We start from the raw sequence: 23,699 nt of genomic DNA on the forward strand, positions 1-23,699 counted from the left end.
GTGCCATTATAGAAAAATTACACCCACAAATAGTTTGTTTTCTTCTGTTTATGTATTAAGGTAGAAACCTAATATATTTTGGGGAATTTTCAAGCAAAGTTTTCAATTTATGAGGTCTTATTTGTTAATCTTCACTTAATCTGAAAATCCAATTACCTCGTATTAACATCCCCCCACCGCCATGCTTTCTTATTAATCTAGGCTTAACTGCTTAACCACCATGCAATGCCTGGATCCTTTCATTTTGAGATTTTATTCAAAAAGCCAGCTTCCTCCTATATAACCTATGGTTCATGAGCTGCCAGTCAAAGCTTGCTCTTTGAATCCTATAAACATAAGTAGCTTCAACTAGGGTCAGAGGGCCAAGGCTGGGGAATTGTGACTAGTGCATTTTCTCCATCATGACCCCAGTAGCCTTTGAGGAATATGCCCATATCCACTAACTCCATTTTGCTATGGAAACCCACAGGTGCTAACTGGAAGAAGAGTAAATAGCAATTCAATATACACATCCAAACAGGGACGGATGGGAATGAAGGGAAGAGAGTATAGTAATTATACGTTTTTAAAGCACAAATGTATCCTGTTGTTTAAAGTCTGCAAATAAAATCACTCCATCTAAAATGCCAAGCTTTGAGTCACTGTTCCATAAGCTTCCTGCAGGCAGTGACCATATACTTCTCGTTCCCAGTTGTATCTTTGGTATGTGGCACAGTGCAGAGCCTATCGGGCATCGACATCTATAAATATTTGTTGAATGAACAACTGTGTAGTCTAAAGGCAGAGTGAAGATGAGATGTTCTTCCCTGGTCCCCAAAATAGACACAAACTCCCAGACATGGGATATACAGACCACATGTGGGGTGGGAGATGGTAATTTGAACATTTGTGTATTTAATTCTGGAAGTCACGAGGCTCTCTTGACCTTGAAAAGTTGGGGAGAATTTGGAAGGAAAACAAACATGATGAAGGATTTATAAGGAAGATGTAGGAGGCAGGATTGACAATCGAAATATAGAGATATTAAGAAACAACTAAACAGGTAGCATGTACGTCAGGCATGGTGGGGTGTGGTGTGGAGAGGTGAGAGGGAGATGAGAAGGAAGGTAGTGTTGACACAGAACTCTGCAGAAGAATGAAAAAGTAAGCCATTTTTTATAGTCTTTCTTCCCAAAAGGTATCAATACAAAGTTAGGTTTGTTTCATACAAGGAGGAAAAATAGGATGACTCAAACCATACTTCCAGATTCAGCAGATATGAGAGAAGAGGTTCAAAGGAAGTGGCATTCTTTTTCTTCTAAATGACAACACCTTAGGTGGGATCAGAGATGACATAAAAATAGAAAGTGTCCTGGGAAACCTGCGAAAGGTTAATTCCTTCATGTATCTGGGTGGAAGTTATAAGGACTTAGACCTGCCAGGACAGGGCAATGTGCTATATAGACATAGATCAATCACTGGATCAATCAATATATAGATCTCTCTCTCTTACATACTACTGTGGAAGGTAAACTTAACATTTGTGGAAGAGATATTTGTAATCTGTGGCAAAAGCAAAGCATGTAGTTCCCTTTGATTCACTTTTAGAAAATTTTTACCCAAGTGAGTAATTTTGGAGCAGCATCAAGGTTTTTCTACAGTGACATTCACTTGAGTGTTGTTTATGATGAAGAGCTAGAAACAACATAAATGTGCAATACTAGTACACTGGCTAGGCAAACTCTCAGATCCTCGCAGGTTAAAACAGCAGGCAGCCATTACATGTGATATTAGGGAAGACTATGCAATGATTGAGGAGAAAAGTGTACAATCTAAGGGAGAAAGCCAGTTCCACAGAAATATGTACTATGTAATCCCGTTTGTGAAGAAATAATTTTATATATACAAATAGATTTTTTTTTAAAGCTAAGGATGTCTAGCAAGAGGTTAACAGTTCTTTGCCCTGGAGAGCAGGATTATAGGTAACTTACTTTCTTCTTTATGTATTACATTGTTCAAATTTGGTACAAACATGTAATAGGTTTGCAGTTAAGAAGTTATTCAAAATGACCCAAACAAAAAACTTCTATGGGTTATTCTGAGTGTTCTGATCAGTCTTTCCTACATGACTGGGTGCCTCATATGTTTAAAAACAATCTCTTGTAGGTCGGCATGGTGTTCTGTGGAGGGGTGAAGACCATATAGGGCTTTGAGAAATAAAGGTTCAGACACTGCCTAGGTGGTATAGAAGCAGATATTTACTTAGTAAAGTTTTGTTTTGTTTCTAGACCAAACCTCACTCTCCTTTCCCCACCATAAAATGCAATATATATATATATATTTTACCAATTTCATTTTAGATTCAAATAAGAATCAGTCTGGAAAGAGAGAAAAGGCAGGTAGGACTAGGGAGTGCCCACCTCACTGGCAGAGACACAACAAACAAACAGAAAGAAATACTGCTCGATTCAAAAAGACTCTGAAATCCCCTTTGCTTGGCAGTGCATCTCACGGCCTGCCTCTCCTGGGGTGTCCTCAAAGTGTCCACTTGCAGAAGAGTCCTTCATTACGGTCTCTAATCTGTCCTGCTTTTCAGCTGTAGACAAGTGAGGGGACACTTACAGATGTGAGAGACTGGGACGGAGGCCGCCTCCCCGTAGCTTTTGGTCTGCTTGTTGTTGGGTGACTGAGTTTCTCAGTAGATGATACCACGGAGTCAAAACCTTCTAGGTCTAAAACAAGAGTAAAACAGTTTTAAGAGCAAAAATAGGAGTGAGAAAAGGTTCTTAGGATGTGTTACAAGCACTTCTTTTCCTTCGTAATTATCCTTTCTGTCTGGATTACACTGCAGCTTTGACAAAGGCCGTTTACATCTTTGGTCGTTCAATAAACGTGATTCAAACTGAATGAAATAATCTTTTCCTCTTCAGTTTAAAAAGCTAGCATGGAAGAGAGAGAAACATGATTTTTCTTTCTCCCTTCTACAGCTATATCCATAAATATTTAAGAAGCTACAGAAAGGATTAAAAGAAGAATCCTCTTTCTTCCACAGATCCAAGTCCACTTTAGTAGACAGCACATTCTTGCAGTCTGGACACAAAAGGCAGTTATCACAAGGTACAACAGCCACAAGCAAGCGATGTTGGTCATTGATTCCGAAAGACAAGAAGAGAGGGCAGGCTCCTTCTCTGGTTGCGCCACATGAGTCTGGCCATCAGTTTTCACCCTAACATGAGACTGAAAACTCCCTAGAGAAGAAGACCAAGCTTCTACTTCTCTAGACAACTCACAGAGCCCAGCCCCATTTGGTGTCACTCAATGGAGACATTATCTTCTTTGGTCACCAGTCTGTCCATTCATTCACCCCACTGTTACTGAGCAACTACTCAGTGCTAGATACTGAGACTACACCAGCAAACACGGCAGAAACAAGCCCTGACCTCAGAGAGCTTACCCCAGTGATGACACTCAGCCAGCATAGACTCCTTCAGCCACATCGTCACTGCACCTGACATGGGTCCAGAGGAAAGCAGCTGTCTTTACTTTGCTACCCTCTTCAACAAATAATCAAGTGGTTACCCAGTTCTATAGAGTTCTAGGGATTTACAAACCAAGTGTGCATGTGTGTGATGCTCAAAGGAATGGCTGGCAGAAAGGGGCCAACCCGGAGTGCCATTACTGTTTGTGATTGGGGGAACACCATTTCTTCCTGACAAATAGACTGTGTTTCAAATGCCGCAGCAGGCACTGCCTTCCCAAACCATTCCCTGCTTTCCCTTCTAACACAGCCTCAGTTTTGTTTCGGGACAATGCGCCCAGTCCCTGGGGTAAAGCATGTTTGATCTAAGCCAGTGGTGGCGATCTTGCTGCTCTTTGCCTGTGACTGGTCTAGAGGCAGCTGTGCAGCCCAATTTGAGTTACTAGGAAATAAAGGGAAGTCTACTGAGAGCCCATGGGAAAGAGATTTCCTCTCTGGCTAGAGAGAGGCAAGTGAGGAGAAGGCCTTTTGTGATGCTATCCCTCTTCCCTCCTGCTTGGGATGCTATTGTGTAAGGATAGGATATCTGGAGCTGTGGCAGCCATCTAAAGAACGTTAGGGGAGGCATGGCCAATGCTCTTAGAGATCTTAAGGATGACAGAGCAGAAAAAATGGAAAGAACTTGGGTGACTGACAACCCCGATGAGCCGCCCACTAACCCTGGAATGATCTGGCGCCCAGATGTCTCACCATGTGAAATTAATGAAGCCCTGTTTTTTCAGCCAGTTTAAATCAGATATTCTTTATGTGCAGCTGAAAGCATCCTAACTACCATAACTGCAAATATGCTTGTCCAGGACAGAGAAGTTAAAAATAAAATTATGTGTGTTTTCCTCCCTCATTTTGGGGCAAACTCTTTTGCTCATGGTTATAGGTGGTCTGGCTGTGTGACAGCTTCATTCTATTAATGAATGGGCAGGTGTTATCTGCAAACTATTTCCTTTAGTGGAATATGCAAAACCAAGCACAAGTCACTGGTCAGGAGAAGCCATTAAATTACACCTGGGATTATATTAAATGACATTATCCTAGAACCTGGTGAATGGATAATTACTCAGGGTAAGGCAAGGGTAACCAAAGGTTAATCATCTGCAGAGATGGCACAAAGAAAAAACATGAGTGGTGCTCTGAGGCCAAGGGGCAGTTCGTCAGCATCCAGCACCTGAGTGCAGCTCACAAAGGGTCCCGCCTGTCCACCCAACTCAGCAGGGTGCCGGGAGGACCCCAAGCCAGGGGAGGACAAAGATCCCCACTGCTGGGATATACCTCTCCAGTGCTGGCTCACTGGGCTGACCCCTCTCATGGGCCTTCGCTTTAATAGAACTTTATTTTCCTAAAAGGTTCACCTCTAGACTCTACTCCAGGACTTGCCTCTACCAACTCTATGTTGTCTGAGAAATGGAAATCCCCCATTACAGACTTGGATTGATGCAAAAAGCCAACATCTGACATTAACATTCTCCCAGTTAATCTTTTAAATCACTTTTACTCCAATTACAAAAGTAATATATGATAGGTGTCTAATTTTTTTTTTTTTTGAGACAGAGTCTTACTGTGTTGCCGGGGCTAGAGTGAGTGCCGTGGCGTCAGCCTAGCTCACAGCAACCTCAAACTCCTGGGCTCAAGCGATCCTCCTGCCTCAGCCTCCCAAATAGCTGGGACTACAGGCATGCGCCACCATGCCTGGCTAATTTTTTCTATATATTTTTAGCTGTCCGATTAATTTCTTTCTATTTTTGGTAGAGACGGGGTCTTGCTCTTGCCCAGGCTGGTCTCCAACTCCTGAGCTCAAACAATCCACCCGCCTCGGCCTCCCAGAGTGCTAGGATTACAGGCGTGAGCCACCGCGCCCGGCCTGGGTGTCTAATTTTTTCAAAAAACATGAAATTGTCACAATAAAAGAAAGTCAACCACGATCTTACCACATCAAGGTAACCCCTGTTAGTATTTTGGTATACTTTCCTCCAGGCTTTTTTCTATAAATAGATAGGCTAGCTCATACTATATGTAATATTGCATTCTGCTTATTTCACTTCCCCTTATATGCCATGTCTTTAAAAATTATTTATAAATATTTTAATTGCTGTATAATCTATTGCACTGCAAATCATGATTTATTTAATCAATCCCCTATTTGTTGGATAGTTTCCAAATCGTTCCTCCCTCCTATTTTTGCTATTATAGAAAAGTGCCACACAAATATCCTCGCACGCACCCTACATATGGTGAGTTTAGCAGGTAATCCACGGAGATCCCCAACTGCTCTGGAAAGAAGGGCTAAGGCCTGGGACAGGGAGGTTTGCTGGGCTGGGGGGGCACGATGAGGCACAGAAGCTGAGCAGGCAGCCAGGCGAGGAGGTGGGAAGGAGGGGCCGTTAAAGGTTCCAACAAACAGGCCGCTGCCAAGGGCCTTGGCTGGGAGCTACAGGAGCAGAGCTGGACAGCCTATATCGCTGCTCTGGCCAGGAAACTAACACAAGTTTTGGAGGCAAAACCTGAGCAGGGTGAAGTGATTGAAGAACAATTAAAGGCTAATTGACACTGGTTCTCCACCTTGGCTGCACAGTGGACTCACCTGGATGACAAGAAAAAAAACACACCTCATCCCTGGATCCCACCCTAGGGAGTGGCTCAACGGGTCTGGGGTGCAGCCCACCATGGGGAGGCGTCAATCTCCCCAGGTGATGTTAACACACAGCGACGTGTGAGAAGCACTGCTCTAGCAGAGGCTGGGGGCTGAGGGGAGGGAGGGATGAGTGAGGATTTGAGCAAGCAGAGGAGTGGAGAAGCCACCGGGGAAAGACAGGGTGGCCCAGGGCCCAGTGAGTGGAGAGCCTGCTTGGGCAAGCTGTGGGGAGTAAAGCGCACCAGCACGGAGGGTCCTCCGATGCGGGGCTGAGGAGTGCTGGCCCGATTTGGAGGGCAACAGGGGTGTGGAGCACTTGATGAAAGTGATGGCCAAAGTCTCGGATGAACGGTGACAGGTCAGACACACTGCAGCTGGAGCGAGCAGGAGGACCGACAGGTGACCCAGCATGCAGAGTGGGATGGGAGAGGACTGTAGGGAGAAAGGGGAGGGGACCAGACACCGTCAAGCCCCCCTTAGGATGGACTTGGCAAGTCCACGTCAGGAAACCTCTGCCGGGACACCAGGGAGTACTCCATCCTCACCCCCTCCACCCTCCTCAGCCCGCTGAATTAAGTAAGTCTACCTGGGAGTTTAGGGTTTGACAATGTGTGAGGTGGCCATTTGTAATGAATTACACTTTCGAAAGGATGCAGACGTGTGGTGTCTGTCTCCTGCACTTAGGCTGTGGGCTCTGGAACGGCACGAACTCATCTTTGCGTTCTCCAAAGTCTAGTATATTCCTGAGGAAAACATGCTTTTTATTCTGTCAATGAAGGAACAAGCAAACGAACGGACAAACTATCTCAAGAAAAAACTCTTATTCCAGGAGTGTAGCTTGTAGAAGTGGCTCCTAGCAGGATGTGAGCTGGCAGCTTCAGGGTCAAAGGCAGCGTTGTGTGCTGTGGCCGCAGAGAAAGCTGACTGGCCCACTTCACTTTACTGGCTGAGGTTTGCACAAAAAAGATGCTGAAGCCCTGGCCACGCTTAGCAAATGTCTCCAGGACAGATGGCAGAGAAGACTGCCTTGTTTCTGTCACTCAAGAGTAAGAGGACAGCCTGAGCAAGAGTGAGACCCCATCTCTACAAAAAAATAGAAAAATTAGCCCAGCATGGTGGCATGTGCCTGTAGTCCCAGCTACTCGGGAGGCTGAGGCAGGAGGATCCCTTGAGCCCAGGAGTTTGAGGTTGCAGTGAGCTATGATCATGCCACTGCACTCCATTCCAGGTGACAGAGTGAGACCCTGTCTCAAAAAAAAAAAAAAAGAGGACGGTCAGAGTGTCTCAGGGAGAGTCTCTCTTAACCTCTTAGTGCACATTTCTGCTGAGTTTAACTTTCTATAGTTTTAGCTTGTAAAGAGCACTTTTTGGAAACAGTAAGCAAACCAAAATGCCATAAGGAAGAAGATTCACCAACTATGAGGTCACTTGCTGAAAAGGGAACCTCAGGTTACCCTGGTATGTTTCCACAGAGCGTGAACTGCAACAGACTGCTGCTTTTTGATAGTGAAGGGGAGAAAATCTTCAGTGCTGTCACATAACTTTTCAGTGGCACAGAGCATGCTCCTCATGACTGTGGCCGTGGTAGCTGTGATTAAGGCAGAATTTCCATGACTAACCCGTTGTGGTGCAAAGAAAATGTCCCAATTTTCATGGTGGTTTTGAAATGAATCAAGCTGAAACTTGATATGAGCTTTCTCAGCCTGGCTGGGAATTTTTCCTCTTAATTGAAAAAGGTTTTAATGCTCATCAGCCAGTCCAAAACTATTGAACTGGAAAATGCTAGGGTATTTTTAAAAAGTTAGTTTCATAAGGTTGAGAAACTCTTGGCTTTTGTGATAACTTGGATGACAAGACCCTCTGCAGACATATGGGGATAATTCACGTTGGACACAACAGAGTTGGCTTGGAAGGGCCTTTGACTCTTCATGGCACATGGAGTTGCCCATTTTCCATGAATTTCAGTCATGCCCTACTTAGTTCAATTAGAAAATGTAGCCTCATTTTCCATGCATGGGAGGAATGGTACCAGTGACCACAGGTGACCTAAAGTACAACCATTGAAAACACAGAGGAGAAACAGTCAAAAGTCTGAGACAGGCCAGATGTCACTAACAGAACTGTTTGGGAGAGCCTAAATAGCTCTGTTTATGCATTATAGCTTGTTTGGACTCAAAGAGCCCTAAGATGGAAGTTTGCTACAGTTGAAACCTGGCAATGTCACTACCTCCCGATGTCTCTGGAAGCCATCTCTTCCCCTCCATGCCCCGGTCTCAGATCATTAAGGCTGCTGGAATTTTTTGTCTGGAGCCACTGCAACAGATTTCTCACTTTGAGCCCCTTACCACTCCACATGTGGCCACCAGAGAGGGGTGTCAAGTGTCGATCTGAGTATGTCCCTTCATACTCATGTCCCTCCCCCTCCTAACTCCTTAGGTGCCACTGAGGCTTGGCTCCACAACTGGGGCCTCTTCCGAGAAGCCAAGCTGCATCCTAAGGCCTGGGTTGGGTGCTCCCCTAGTCACCCATCACTCTGACCTTAGCATGTAGCACCCTGTACTGACATTCCGTGTTGACTTATCTGTCTCCCCCACCAGGCAGGGAAGAAGCTGTGACTTTTCTCTTTGTTTTCCAAGACCTAACATTATCCCTGGCTTGCAGTGAGTGTTCAATAAATTATTATTGAATAAATTAACAAACGACCTTTCAGGGCTTCAGTTTTTCCACCAGAGAGAATGAGAGGATTATCTGAGCCATGAGCTTCACAGGGTTTTTTATAAATGAGAGTATGTTAAAACCCTTTCAAATCACGCAGGTAGAATTTTGTTTTCCTGCACTATTCGTGGAGTTGTGGGATGTGGGAACAGGGATCCAAGAGCAAGGCTAGGAATCCTCCCCCCTTCCTTTTTTTTTTTTTTTTTTTTTTAAAGATTTAAGATGAGAAAAATCCTACAGGGGCGGGGAACCTGTAGCCTTAAGGCCACATGTGGCCTTTTAGGTCCTTAAGTGCAGCCTTTTGACTGAATCCAAATTTTGCAGAACAAATCCTCTTATTAAAAGGGGTGCAGCAGAGAAAGATGAAGCTTTTCTTGCCTCCCTTGGTGCTTACAAAAGAACAAGCTTGAAATCAGAAAGCCGCAGGCTCCCCACCCCTGCAGGTGCCACAGGTACCTTCTCTGCAACGAAGAAGTATCACAAGGCTGTCTGGACAGAAGGAGGAAATCTCATTCCACACGTCAGTCATTTGCCTCGTGTGGAAAATCTGTACAAAGATGGGCCCATTGTCAGGGGTCAAGTTAGCTGAGTTAACCGACTGAAAAGTTAGCGATGATTAGATTCTGCAGGAAAATAAGGCTTCCAAAGTGTGTAAGGACGTAGCAGGTTAGCTCTTGCGTTTTCATTTATAATCCAGGTGTGAAGTTTGCAAGACACAAGCTGCCGAGAGCAAACAAGTTTTGAGCTACTGTTTTGAACCCCACGCACCAGCCACTCCGCTACTACACACCTCACACGCACGCTCACTCATTGCGTCTGCACAAAACTCCATGCTGCGTGGGCACTACCCTATTCCACAAAGAGAGAGGTGGAGGCTCAGAGGTTAGAAAACTTGCTCAAGGTCACTACCAAGAAGTGACAGGGCCCATGCAGATTCACATCCATGGGATTCTTTCTGCTCCAGAAGGTTGGACAGATACCAGGAATACTTGACCTCACTTCTCATTCAACTGATTATGAATTCTGAGAATTGTTTCTACAACAAAAACAAGAAAAGATACTAGCAAATGTAATTTTCTTTTGTGAAGAAACCACTCTGTACTCTGATAAAAAACTGCTTTTTTTTTTAAATTTTATTCAAATGGGCAGAAAAAGAGGCTGTCTTTTAAAAGGAAATCTCCAGCAAGAAATGTAAGGTGTTAGGCAAGTTAAGAGAGAATGTTTGGCTAGTTGGTACACAGTAACTTTTACATCAAAATGTGTAGCTCAAGGATAACAGAGGAAGATAGAGAGTTTGCCCATTAATTCAATCAAACATTATCTACTGCATGCCAGGCATAGCAATAGTTTTGAAAATGAAAGGACAATCACTTTATATCAGCGCTGTCCAATATAACTGGCTGTGATGATGGAAGTCTTCTATATCTGTACTGCCCAACATGGTAGCCGCTAGCCCCACATGGCTACAGAGCACATGGAATACGGGTAAGTGCAGCTATTTAAATTAAATTTAAGTAGTCACATGTGGCTAGTGGCAGCAAAGACTGTATATCATGACCCTGCATCTTGGTATTTCTTCTCATTTATGCTCAGTCCATTCATCCAGTGACTATTTACCGAGCATGCACTATGAGCCAGGCGCTCGCTGGGCTAGGCAAAGGGGGATCCAGAGGTGGAAAAAATAGTCACATTCCTTGGCCATGTGGATCTTAAAATCCACTGAGAGGGACAGACTTTTATATGCATAATTACAATTTCTGCTAGTTACTATGAAAGAAAGGGAAAAGATGAAATTAGCAATGACAGCATGGGGACCTAATCTGGATGAGGGTAAGGGGTCAGGAAGGAAGGGTCACATCTTACTGAACTCTAGCATAAAGGCGAGGTCATGATTCACTTGGATTGATGACGAGCAATGTTAAATGGGCGGAAGTGGCTTTCCACATTTGCATTCCTTTAAAAATTGCTCACTGCAGGCCCAAATTTGCGATTCAAAATGATTTAACAAATAAATAATGTTATTTCTCTATTGGAAACAGTAGTTAAGCTATTATCCACAGGAATATAATTTGGCACAACCTTTCTGTAATGCCATTTGGCAATACCTATTACAAAATGTAAATGTGTACCCCTTCAGATGTATGGCTACTACTTCTAGACATTCATCTATGGAGATGTTTGTGGAAGTATAAAATTATATGAGGCCAGTGGTCTTGTAGACTGTTTTGCCAGTGCATACTTTAAATGATTTTTGAAACCCGTGTATACCCTTTGACACGTCTTAAGTTGAAATCTAAAATTTTACATAAAGTTTTAGTCACAAAGGATGTAATTTTTGCTATATTCTAAATACTGATATTTTAAAATATTACTTATACAGCTTTCCTAAATATATTCAGTATATATTTCAATATTGCAGCAATTTAACAACAACCATTATCCATTTCAAAATATCCTAAGATTTTAACACTTGGAAATTTTACATCCTCTTCCTCCTTGAATTCATATTTCTACCACCTACTACTGAATTTTATTCTAATGTAATGTGCTTTTAAATCTTTTGTAATTACTTTATATTTTTCCATTATAAAAACATGTATCAAAATTGAAATTTAGGATTTTTCTTTCCTGAAATCATAAGGCTCTAAGTATAAAAATTATTTTTCTTCTGAGTTATCATTACAATTATTAGTATACAAATGACCAAAACATATATATACACACATACCACACATTTTGATAAATATTTTTAAAGCATGAAAATATAGAATTTTAATGGGCTTTTCCCCTAAACACTTCGTGTGTGTGGATTATTACTTAATACCAGAATGAGATGATTTGGTATCAACTCTATTCCTCTGTTTCATTTAAGAGATGTAAGCACCAAGAAACTTGGTTTGCTTAAATTGGAACTATTAATAGATACGAATGGAAAGAATGATCAATGTCACTCAATTCTTAGAACTCCCTGCAAATTATATACCAAAATGAGACAGTGGTCTAGCGTCATCAAGAATTTTTTTTATTAATAATCTGTCAACAAACAACTCAGTGGGTACCTCCTTCAATTTCATTGGAAGCAAAGAATTAGAAACCAACTGATTTGAAAATAGAACTTGCAACCTGGAACTTACAGGGTGAGGATTCAAATCCAAGTGCACCTGTCTGAGAACCCATGGTTTACCTGACATACTACACACCTTCCTTAGACTCTGTGGAACTACCTTGCCTCTATGTCAGGGTTTGCTCTAGGAACTCAAACTTATTTCAGATGGCAAACATCCTATCCTTTTACATTTCTCTGTAAGAATTTGCGTTTAAAAAAAATTTTAAAAGAGAATGAATAATTTTAAAACCTTTATTAAAAGTTATGCTCATAACCCCTTAACAATTACTTAAACTTTATTAAGGCCAGCAAATCATTTATAAGAAAAATCATTAAGCCAAAGAAAACCCTAGATTAGACCTTAGAAAGGGCCAAATGATCAATTCTAGATTAAAGGAACTAACAGAACTAAAGAAACTAAAGAGACAAATGAAAGAATAATCTGCTTAATTTTAAAGAGGATTCAGAGGCTACCAAGAGAGCAGTTTTCTCAATGTCCAGAAAACTCAGCTAAAAGAAATGGATAGAGTCAGAGAAACACAGACTGTGAGGCTAGACTAGGTTCTTTACGGTCATTTCATCCAAGCCCCTGGTTTAATGAGGAAAAACCAAGATCAGAAAAGGTACAGTGGCGTGCCGATGGCCTGCTTCAGCAAGACGGGCAGCTACAAAGCGGGCATGTTTCCTTTTGGAGAGCAAGATGTATGGGTCGTTTCATCTTATCGAATAGCACTTTACTTCGATAAAAGAGGAGCAGTCAGCCACTCAGAATACAAAATTTTAATGCACATGTGAAACGATAACATTCCAATGTCCAGAATTACACAGAAGCCAAAATTATACTGACTACAAAACTGGAGGAAAAAAGACCTCCTGCCCTGAAGCTCAGCGTACTTTTTTACTGTACTGGGAGGGACAGGAGCCTCTCGAGCTTCTAGAAGGAGCTGGCAGGCTCCTTTCACCAGCCTTAGTAACTAGATGAACTACTTCTCATTTGTCAAACTCAGGGGAAGGAATAGGACTGAGGTCATAAGGATTTAAAGTTCCCTTAAAAATCTGACACTCCGTGATGATTTTTTCTTAATTATAAGCTATCTTATCTCTAACAAAAAAGAAAAAGTCAATCTGCTAATTGTACATCTCTGGACAGTGAGTTTTCACCTGAGCTCCTGCTTCAATACCTGGCTCTCTCTGGGGCCCTTTGCTTGCATTCAACATTTCTCCTCTCCTCCTTCCTTCCATCTCTGCACACGTGAGGTGGACCTGTGGTTTTCAAAAGCTGCCCCAAGAACTGGCATGCATCCAATGCCAAAGTTACTGCCAGTCCATAAGGCACTGAGAAAAAGGTCAACATTGTGCGTTTCCCATTAAGCTAAATTTGTTCAGTTTTTAAACTTGGAGATTACACCCTTTCTAATAGGAGATGGCATTTGTTTTTAAAAATGTGCTTAATTAATAAGATACAAATCAACAGTCCCCCAAATTAAAAGCCTTTAAAAAATTTTTTTTTGATACATGAGTCTGTGAAATTCCAGAGTCTGAACCTCAGGGAGAGCTGACTCAGGCCTAGGGAGGTGAAGAGGTGTCACTGTAGGTTACTGCAAAGGAAAGAGGCTTCTTTTGGCTCTAGATCAGTGCACCCTGTCAACCTCCACCTCATCCCTACCTTGCCCCCACCAGATCCAATTACCGTTTAATGGGACCCACCAACCTCACTCCCCAACTGCTAATCATGTTTCTCATTTAATGTATCAAAGTTAGCAGGCTGCTGGCCGGGCGCGGTGGCTCACGCCTGTAATCCTAGCACTCTGGGAGGCCGAGGCGGGTGGATCGTTCTGAGCTCAGGAGTTCGAGACCAGCCTGAGCAAGAGCGAGACTCCGTCTCTACCAAAAAATGGAAAGAAATTAATTGGACAGCTAAAAATATATGTAGAAAAAATTAGCCGGGCATGGTGGCACATGCCTGTAGTCCCAGCTACTTGGGAGGCTGAGACAGTAGGCTTGCTTGAGCCCAGGAGTTTGAGGTTGCTGTGAGCTAGGCTGACGCCAGGGCACTCGCCCCAGGCAAGAGAGTGAGACTCTGTCTCAAAAAAAAAAAAAAAAGTTAGCAGGCTGCTAACCTTGACCAAGGTATCCAGACCATGACTTTAGTCCATGGCTAAGGAAGAATTTTGATGATTCACTTAATAAAGTGATAAATAACATACTTAATAAAGTATAGCTTGTCCATAATGCTTTTAGTATGAGGGCTGCCTGAGCACGATTTTCTGGCAAGGTTGCATATCCTTCTGGATATTTGCGAGTAAACGGAAGCCATAACGGGCTCTGCCAATCCATGAGTCCACAGCCAGGGGGCGGAGGGAGGGGGCATCCCAAGCCAAATAAACGCCATGTGCAATCTGAGAGCTGAATGTCACCTGTTCCCTTCTAGCTTCCACATTCATTTGCAGCTCAGAGATTTCTGTTGAGTACACTGTGGGTGTAGCAAAGGTTACTACATATGTCTCTTTGCTGTATGCAGACGACTTTGGATCCACTGGGTGTACCTCCAGATTTGTATTCTCAAGGCTGAAACTGGTCTCAGTATGGAGCTAGGGTACTCAAGCCATCGGGCTGGATGAGGAATGGGAGGGCCTTCTCCACAGACAGGTGACCAAAATACCAGGGAAGGACACGCTACTTCTGCACACAGGTGAGCTTCTGGGGCTGGCTGCAAGTCCACACAGCTACCAGGTACCGTGACCCTCTTTAGCCAAGGGCCATCTGATCTGATGTTCCCTATCCCCCCAAATGTCCCTCTGCCACCTCAGTTATTCTCATTGCAGGCTGATGGGTTAGGACACTTGGGCAGGATGGCACTGTTCATGCCAAGCACTATCTGCATGATATTTGTGTTTTGGAATAATTCACACCACCAAATACAGCACTCCAATGAGGTTATGCAACATTTGTTGTCATCTCCCCACTTTGATTTAAGCTACCCTTGTGTTTCTACAGTATTCACAAGGCTTTTCCTACTGACACTCTCAATGTTTATTGCATTAGCACTCATCGGAAGTGGTGGGGTAAAAGACGTTCGTGAAACTCCTCAAAACTAAGCACAAACCCAGCCACTGTGATGGACTGCCCTGTAGGCCCTCAGTTCTGGTGAGGACCAACACCGCTAACTGTGAAGGTCTGTAAGTGGAGACACTCAGTTGACATCCAGGATCAGGACCTTCAAAGGGCCAAGAAGGACGAGGTCTCAACATGGGCCCATCTTGGGCAAGACTGGAAGATGACTTTCAAAACGAGCTCTGGTTGCCAGGTTGGCCCTGTGTACTCGGCAGCATGATTACGTCGTGAGCCCGGAGGGAACCACGGCAGGGCTGAAGGGTGACGCAGGGAGAGGGCCAGCCACAGAAGCTATTCTGTATTAACCGAGTCTCCGTAAGTACGAAGAGGGAACCAAACATTCTCAGAAGACTGCCTGGGTTAATGACCAATCAGTCAGAAGCACAACCCGGTTCACTTCCTTTGTGTAAAGCGTTTGACCCTCAGCGCAATCTCTTTTGCTTTTTATCGTCACACTTGAGAAATGCATAGTGCATCTCAGCTACTCCCGATACAAATTTAAGTTTGATCATGACTTGTGTCCCTGAATAGGAGCCAGAGCTGTATACATCCACACATGTGCACCTCACCTGTCACATGCAAACTTGACTGAGGAACAATAATAGTAACCACATCTTCGTTCCTTGGCAATGGTAACATCGACCATGTCCCCGAACCCAAAAGCCATGTCTGAAGGTCGCTGGTAAGGAGACAATGTCTATAGGAGCCAGCCATGGCTCTTGAATGAAAGTTCTCATGTCTGAGGAACTAACCCTGAGAGAGCTGGGAGGTACGTTGTTCACACACAAGCTCAGCCAGTAGTCTATCTGGAACACTCCAAATGTCACTCATGGGGTTTTTTACAGCAGGCAGGACACAGTATATCTTGTCCTGTTGAACCTGAGAAATTGCTCAACGACCTGACATGCTGCAAGGACCAATAACTGGCTCTCTGGCTCCAAAAGGGGAAGTTTAAAATACCTATTTAAAAAGGAAGACAGAAAAACCAACAGCCTAAAGCCAGGGGATCTGAGTCTTTCCTTAAAATCTGTCCGAGAACTCGCTAGAAATGATTTCTTATAGTAAAAACTAGAAATTGCAAAATAGGGTAACAAAAATTTTGTGTTAACGGTATTATTAAATTGCTTTAAATATATACATATATCCCGTATAGCTTTACTATACAGAGTACAGATTGAGAATTTAGTATTGATCACATTTCATGTTTGTTATCCCTTTATTTAATACCCATTTAAACATTGGGTATTAGATCTTTGGTGAATATCTAATCCCAAATACAACACTTTTTCTATGTGAAATCAGACTCGAATGGTATCATTTGACTTGTACAAGCCTGAGGAAGATCTCTCAAAGGTCATGACTATGTCCTTGGTTGATGTTTAAATTAATTACTTCAAATAGATTTTCTTTTTTGGATATGAAGTCTGGTTTCCAGAAGCTCTGAAATTATTTCCAAACTAGGTTTTATAGAGATTCTCAGGAAATGAGAGAGGCCACTCCAGGGAGCACAAGGCTGCACTTGAGGAAGACGCCTGTCCCCCGCTCAGCTGTTCCCAATTTACCATCGCATTCTTGACACAGATCGGTCTCTCTTGACCTCCGTGCTATTGCCATCTGGGGCTGGGTCATTCTTTGTTGTTTGTGGGGGCTGTCTTGTGCACTGTAGGATGTTCAGCAGCATTCCTGGCCTCTACCCACTAGATACCAGTAGCATCCCTACCTTCCAAAATTGGAGGTAACCTAAAATGTCTCCAAGCATCATCAAATGTCCCCTGGGGAGAGCAGTTGAGAACCACTGATATCGGCCCATCTCATGCATTGAATGTTCAGGCTTGTGGGTCAGGGAGACCTGGGTTCAAGTTCAACCCTGCTTCTTAGTAGCCCAATAACCTTGCCCAAGTTACCTGGCTTGTTTTATTCCCTGTTCCTTCTCTGTAAAAACATGAGTCATTATACCTCCCTCACAAGGCTGTTGATGATGAGAAAAAAATAGACAAAACATCTAGTAGACACCTTGTGAATATCAGTTCCTTCTTCCCTTCCCCCACTGCTATCATTTCAACCCTAGAACCTCGGAACCATGGGAGAGGGGAGATGAAGGGGATTATCTGTCCTCCATTGTATTGGAGGAATGATTCTAACACTAGGATATCATACATGTAGCTACAGCCCTCAGAAGCAGCTATCTGCACATCTTACCTCACAGAGCAATCAAAGATTATAAAGGCATGTTCTACCCCCAAACATGCTTAGAAGACACTCCTAAGCCTTTCAAACACTTTGGGATTATTCTATCACCCAGGAGCTGTAATCAGGTAATCAGCTAAAATCAATGTCTAGGTGGGCCTCAATTTAAGAAAACTATGTAAAACGATACACGTATTTAACACTCTAAGGGGATTTATTTACATTACAAAATGATTCCTCTGCAAGCTTTTAGAAAGCTTTCTTAACACGCCTAAAACATAATTCCTATTTATGAGTTGGTTTACAGACAACTCATAAATACCAACATAGTGGCTATTATTCTAAATAATCACAACTATTTTATAAAATGTAGATTAGTGATGTGCATATCTTGTAAATTAGTGATGTGCATATCTTTTTTAACACTGGGACCTCAACGTGAGTGTTTGGAAAATTTCAATTAGCTCTTTTTTTTTTTTCTTTTTAACAGCTTGACTAAGGCATAATTTATAGACCATAAAATTCACCCATTTTAGTATACAACTTAATAATTTTGAGTAAATTGACAGGGTTGTGCAGCCATCACCACAATCCAGTTTGAGAACCTTTTCAGCACCCCAAATCAATTGCCTCTTTATAGCATTCCTAGGGTATAGAGAAGTACTTTTACATTTCCTGGTCCAAATGAACTAGGCCCTAGGCATCTATGAGAGATCTGAGGACCAGCTGAAGTTAGCCTGCATATCTGCTAAACCCCTTCCACATTCCAAGTCTGTTGACTTTAAAACGAGCAACACTTGGCCCCCAAACTGACTGCAGTGTGAGGTGTGCTTTGTGGGTCAAGTTGAAAAGACAGAGGGGAAATCTTCACCTTCCTCAAGTCAAGAGGGAGGGGGTAGTGTCCACAGAAAGAGATGGAAGTGGGAAAAGTTTGAGATTTGGATAGAATCGGGAAAAAAAAAAAAACAGTTCAAACAAAGATGCTAAGCAACAGAAGAGGAACAAGAAGGGCTTTCTCTAAGTCAATTAGTTGAAACCAGGTTGCTTAGTTCAGAGGCTGCTTCTCCACTGGAGGCCTGTTGCTATGCTTTTGTAGGAAAGGAACTGAAAATCTCAATAGTACTGAAGCATAACAATAAATCCTGCCATACAGTGGCAACTCCAATATATGGCATAATAAAAGTAAATGTTATGGCACTTGACTTCGCCACCAATAATCTCCCATTCAGTCAGAACAGAGATTCTTCCATCAGCAAGAGAAAACTGGACAATTTAATTTTCATTTCTATTCATGCACGAGTCTGTGTTGGAGTTCATTCATGTTTTCTATTATGTTACTTGAAATATGGCTGCACAGTTTGATACAAACAATATCTCAAACTGACATCAACAACTTAGTTTTGGACCAATTGATTTCATTCTAAATTATCGTTGGCTGACAGATGCTGGTAGCTGCCCACACGAGATCTGAAAAAGCCATGTTCTCTAATTTAATATTATAATAATTTTAAATTATAGCTTTATTAAGCGGAAACACAGATTTATTTATAGCTAACACTGATGGTTTGTAATGGCTTTCAGGGTTGTATTATGCTATTCACTGCAGCCCACATTTGGACAGCTTCAATTATCTGAATCACTACCAAAACATTCTGGTACAAAGAATTTTCTCCTTGATTCAAAGCAATGAACAAATGCTACAAAAGCAGCCCCTGAGGAGAGCCACCCTCACACCCCCATGATGTCCTTTTCTCCTTGACCGACCCGCCTACAAAGAACATTTCTGCCTTTGGGCCTAAAGACATTGTGCTTAAAATCCTCTCCAACCTTGGCCTCTGGGATGTGGCAAATCCTGCTTTTCTCTTAAATATGGACTTTGTCAGGGTTTGGTCTTAGCTCTAGGTTCTTCTTTGCCTTTTCTTGTGGTAAGAACTTTATCTTCCTGACCCAACTATCACTTCTAAGCAAACAGCAACATTGACATTAAATAATAAGCATTTCTATATTTTTACAGTCCACCAAGCGACTTGATATGATTCTGGAAGACAAGGTGAGGAAGTTGATAGAGATGTTAGTATTCTTTATAGATAAGAAAGCTGAAGCTCAGAGAGTCTCTGTAAGCTACAGAGGGCCACCCAGCCAGTAAGCAGCACATTCAGCACTCAAACCCAGGTGTGCAGAGGCCGATCCTGCCTTCTCCTCTCCCACCTCCAGGAAGCCCCTGACCCCACCTCCACCCCTGCCAGTCTCTCGAGGCTCGGCCCTCCACCTCCCACCTCCATCCAGCACTGACACGGGCACATCTGGCCAAATCTCAAAGCCAACATGCTTAACTAAATTCATCATGTTTCCCCCCAAACCAGCTCCTCCTCCCGACATGCTCATTTCCACCCATGTCATTTGTTCCCCAGTAACCTGACCCTGAAACCTCACGACTAACAAATCATTCTCTCCTCCCCGCTCCCAAATCCAACCTGTTACCAAGGCCTGGCAATAATTCTCCCATGTTGCTGCTTCCACATCCATCCCTTCTTACCCAGTCCTTCTGTGAGCAGCTTAATTCTGGCTCTCTCTACCTCTCGCCCCGACTATCAAATAATCTGACTCCTTGACACTCATCTTTCCTTCCTCTGATTGGTTTCACGAAGCTCTGTCAGTTATTATCTGAATTTTTAGACCTGATCATGTCACTTCGCTGTCAACCATCAACGGTTCCCACTGCTTACAGAATAAATTACAAATCCATCCCCCTCAAACTCAATCCGGTCCCTACTTACGTTTCCAGGGTAACCCCCTTCCTGCGCAGCACAAACCATCCACTGCAGCCAGGCTGGTCACCACTCCCCATGTGATTTCCCTGCTTACCTCCAACCTCCAAAGCAAATCCAACTTTAAGGTACAGATAAATCCATCCCCCTTCATGGAGCCTGACCCAGCACCCTGGGCCTGAGGGAACACCCCCTCCGCTGATCAGCATTACTTCCCACTACTCAGCTGTCATTTATACAGACCTTCAGTGTCATCTCACTTTTCATTTGCCTTCTTAGAAGCCCAAGCAGATCCAAAGCCCCTGGAAGGCAGGGCCTGTGTGTGGGGCCTTGGTATCTATGCAGCCTTACCTTTGAGTAGCAGGTACTCACGTATTTATTGGTTGATTGCATGGTTGCCAATCATCATTTCATATAATGCAAATAATATACACTTGAGAAGTTACAGTCTTCTGGGATTAATGTCTTCATGGCAAAGTGAGAGAGAACCAAACCTCAGCATCATCTTTCTGGGCTCCCAAAATACATACAACTAGTGCTTAGTTTCCACAGTATGAAAAGCTTCTGTAGACTAACCTGCCTCCATCAACACCCTCAACATTTCCAAACTAGCTTGTCAGACTGAAAAACAAGTGATTCATATTTTGGCAATAGCCACCTTAGATATTTCCAGACCCAAAGAAAGCAAGGGCCAAAGGTCAATGCTCTTAACAAGCAAGACAGATGGCCCTATGTATTCTGGAGAAGGGAGAACACCTCTTTTCCTGTGTGACGCCCGCATGACCTTCACCAACACCTCGCCAACCAGTCACCCTGGCTCAAAATAGGGCCCAAGTATCGAACTGCAGTGGCAGAACCAGAACTCAGTCAGGCTCATTCTGATGATGACTTTTCATTCATAGCCAATCAACACTTTGCTCCTCCCTGCCCTTCATCCAGATCAAAAGCTACAGCAGGCCGGGGCTTCTGCTATTACTGCATGAACTCAAGCTGTCAGGTTATACTTCCTGACTGGGCTTCTCAAAGGCTGACTGAGGATGGACACCAGCTTCTGGAAACAGGGCAAATACTTTTGGTATTTACAATTGCAATCACACATCCCAGACCCGAGCCTTCACAAGATCAGACCAGAGCCTGCAGGTTTGCAGTTGTGAAGACACAACTCTATTAGCAGGTTCAGAAGGAAACAGCACCCGAACCGAGGAGTATGCTCATGTTGGGAGCCCTAGCGCTCCCATAAGGCCTGCCAACTGTCGCACATTCGATTCTAAAGTGAGTGGCCAACGTAGATGCCGCTGGAAATCCACCTTCCACATCAAATGGATCCCTGATAGTGGTTGCCAGAGATTAGGAAAGAGGGTGGGCAGGAGGGAGGTGGGTGTGGTTACAAAATAGCAACACGAGGGATCCCAGTGGTGATGGAAATGTTCTGTATCTTGATCTTAGCGGTGGATACACAAACCTACATATGTGATAAAACTGCATAGAACTAAACACACACACACACACACACACAAGTACTAGTAAAACTGGGGAAATCTGAATAAGACTGGGGGATTGTCTCAATGTTAATATTCTGGTGTTGATATTGTACTATAGTTCTGCAACACGTTGCCACTGGGGGGAAACTGGGTAAAGGGTACATGGATCTCTCCGTATTATTTCTTACAACCTCATGTGAATCTACAATGATCTCAAAATAAAAAGTTTAACTAAAACAAGGTAAATTACAAAACATAGCCCTCTACATTATGTAGAATATGAGAGAATGCTACCTTATGACTTCGATATGTACAAATAAAAGATGTAAAACTAACAAAAAAAATATTAGTCCCTGAGTCTGGACTTCCTATAGGGCTGTCACCCAGGTCAGACCACCAGTGGCCTCAACCAGTGCACACGTGGCCTCACAACCACCCAAGCACACCTCCAAAAGGACCTCTGACTTTGTTTTCCCCAGAGACATTTTAGCCTCTTCCTGTTTATTACATGGTGGTATCCTGACCTTGGGAAAACTCACTCTCATTCTAAACTAAGTGGCAATTAGCACATCGAACCTCATTTTAAACTCAAAATCCAAACACTTAGTGCTGCATCTACAACAAACCCTGCCAGTCTTCATTTGCACCCATTCACCTTTTTACACCAAATACGCAAATCACTGGAAAATATGAACATAAGGGCTAATGCCTACTTTTATAAAAAGGCTTACTCATCATTTTATTAGACCTTGAAAGGAATTTCCCCTAAGGCCAGGGAGGGTACAGATCCCAGGCATTCTGATTTAATGTGAAAAGCAGCATCGCTTCCCTTCTTTACAATACTTCAACACCTAAAGCCAAGCCAGGGCTGTCAGCCTTGCACTGCAATCGTTTCCTTAGTTCTCATCACAATCCCTGAAGGGGCAAGCTGGGCTCTGCAGTTCTTTTCTAACTCTGCAAAGAGAAGCAAGAACACTGTCTTTACTCACCGATGTCATTGCTGCGGTCTGAGAGATCCTTGTCCAGGATGCTGGATAGCGAACTGCCCGCCAAGTCAATCTTTGGACCGTCACCCCTACATTAAAAACACAAGTCCAGACATTTAACAATCGGTGCGTGTCCTTGTCATTCTGTCACCTTTCTTGCTGCACACACGTTAAGGAGTATGCTGCGTGTGGAGTGGGTGGCACTGTCGCCTGTGAGGGAGCCAGAGAACCAACAAGCAGTCCAGCCACATGGGCTGGAGTGTAAACCAGCTGACAGATTGGATGTGCCCCTCTCCGGCACACATTGTCAAAGATGGCTATTTTAATAATAACCGTCCACCAATGCACCTCCAGCCATGAAGGGTACTCCTGCTGGGTACACAGGGTGCGACGCAGGGCCTGCTCCTATGGCCAAATAAGCATCGGCAAATGATAACTGGGAGCTTTCCTTTTAAGGAACAAGGAATGTTGCCAATGCTGCTTGTCAAAGGTCAGCTACTTTTAACCTTGAGAAGAAAGTTTGCTGGCCTGCGCTGAGGCATCAGGCAGGCTGTTGACAGGCACAAGGTGTCGAGTTGAGATCTGGCAGCCTGAAAGCTGGCGCTGGGGCACAGGCTTGTAAAATTAGATGGCTCCTGGGTGGATGCCCCATGCCCATCAGGACATGAGTGACTTCCCTCTGTATCTGGGCTACGAGCAGCTCTTTGGGACGGGAACAGGCCTTCAAGACAAGAGAAACACAGCCTCCTTGTGCACAAGCAGAAGGTTCCTCCAACTTCCCCCGAAAGGCAGCCCTTTGGGCCCTTATGGGGGGATGAGCTGTAAACGAGATTATCCAAGCGCTTGCCCATAAAATGAGCAGGAGAAGCGGAGCAGTTGCTCCCAGCAAAGCAACAGAAATACTCCATCTCAAAGCTCCTGAAGGCCACCACGGCTGGAAGTTGAACTATACAGGGAGCAGTCACAAGCATTTGCCTATACCTATTGTGCGGGGAGGATTAAGAGGCAGTACCTGCTCTGGAAGGGCTCATGGTCTAAATGGGAGAGACAGACAACCACAGGTCCACATGGCACAGGCTATAGAAGACGCAGGTATGTCAGAGTCCCATGGGAAGAAAAGGACAGGGTTAGGCATGGGATCTGCGTGGTGGAGGGTGAGGGGCACGCAGAGGAGGTGGTGTTACAGTTGGGCCTTAGAG

General features: G+C 43.6%; 1 protein-coding gene across 3 annotated transcripts in view; it reads right to left on the bottom strand.

The window, feature by feature from the left end:
- Positions 1 to 23,699, bottom strand: part of SH3KBP1 (SH3-domain kinase binding protein 1) — a 330,680-nt gene that overhangs the window by 13,045 nt on the left and 293,936 nt on the right. For all 3 annotated transcript variants that reach the window (XM_012651703.1, XM_012651704.1, XM_012651705.1), the window contains 2 exons: positions 22,504 to 22,589; positions 2,602 to 2,711 (listed from right to left, as the gene is read on the bottom strand). In XM_012651703.1, the coding sequence (XP_012507157.1) occupies positions 2,602 to 2,711; positions 22,504 to 22,589 (196 nt within the window). The remainder of the gene's footprint in view (positions 1 to 2,601; positions 2,712 to 22,503; positions 22,590 to 23,699) is intronic.

The sequence above is a fragment of the Propithecus coquereli genome, unplaced genomic scaffold, assembly GCF_000956105.1.
Source record: "Propithecus coquereli isolate 6110/MARCELLA unplaced genomic scaffold, Pcoq_1.0 Scaffold362, whole genome shotgun sequence".
NCBI lineage: Eukaryota > Metazoa > Chordata > Mammalia > Primates > Indriidae > Propithecus > Propithecus coquereli.